Source organism: Nannospalax galili, unplaced genomic scaffold (genome assembly GCF_000622305.1).
Source record: "Nannospalax galili isolate Female #2095 unplaced genomic scaffold, S.galili_v1.0 scaffold598, whole genome shotgun sequence".
In the NCBI taxonomy this organism is placed as follows: Eukaryota; Metazoa; Chordata; class Mammalia; order Rodentia; family Spalacidae; genus Nannospalax; species Nannospalax galili.
The window spans coordinates 1443748-1444806 of NW_008342423.1; the positions used below are offsets into that span (position 1 = coordinate 1443748).

At 49.6% G+C, this 1059-nt stretch overlaps 1 protein-coding gene across 1 annotated transcript in view; it reads left to right on the forward strand.

Annotated features, from left to right (window-relative positions):
- Positions 1-428: 428 nt before the first annotated feature.
- Positions 429-1059, forward strand: part of Muc4 (mucin 4, cell surface associated) — a 27669-nt gene continuing 27038 nt past the window's right edge. The window contains exon 1 of the mRNA XM_017799475.1: positions 429-933. Coding sequence (XP_017654964.1) covers positions 483-933 — 451 coding nt within the window. The 5' untranslated portion in view covers positions 429-482. The remainder of the gene's footprint in view (positions 934-1059) is intronic.

Below are 1059 nucleotides of genomic sequence, written 5' to 3' on the forward strand. Positions count from 1 at the left end.
GCGAATTCATGACAACTTCACCAAATGATCTGTCAGCAGTGTCAACACTCAGGACCTCTACTCAGGAATCATCAGCATTTCCCCAGAACCAAGATGCCACAGGCATGGAGACCACTGGCCAACATGACACCAGCACCCTCACAGAGGTAACCACGTCAACTCTTTCCTTCTCCCCAACTAAACCCACTCTAACACAGACAGTTTCTCAGGGGACATCTTCTCTGGATGAAACAACTACCCAATTTGCTTCTAGTGTCAGAAACACACCCCCAAGTACTTCAGAGGTACGTGTCACAACACCCTCCACAGATTCCACTCCAGGAACCCCAGGGCACATATCACCCATAGTTACTCAAAGTTCTACTCCTGTTGCTGCTGGAGTCTCAATGACAACTTTACCAAATGATCTGTCAGCAATGCCAACACTCAGCACCTCTACTCAGGAATCATCAGCACTTCCCCAGAACCAACATGCCACAAGCATGGAGACCACCAGCCAACATGAAACCAGCACCCTCACAGAGGTAACCACGTCAACTCTTTCCTCTACCACAACTGGACACACTCTGACACACACAGTTTCTCAACGGACTTCATCTCCCGATGGAACAACCACCCCACCTGATTCCAGTGTCAGCAGCACACCCCCACCCACATCAGAGGTGCTCATTTCAACACCCTCCACAGACTCCACTCAGGGTAACACAGGGAACACAATTTCCATGATTACTGAAAGATCCACACTATTCACTACAGGAGTCCCAATACCAGCTTCACCAAATGAACTCTCAACGGTGACAACACCCAGAACTTCTACTCAGGAATCATCAACAGTTCCTCAGAACCAACACACTGAAAACATACAGACCACCAGCAGTCCCCAAAGCAGCACCCCCACAGAGGCCACCACCTCCACTCTTTCATCCTCCTCAAGTGGACTCCTTCTGACACACACCGTGTCTCAGGGGATGTCATCTCCAGGTGAAACAACCACCCCATTAACTTCCAATGTCAACAACACACCCCCATCCACATCAGAAGTCTTCTCCACAACACCCT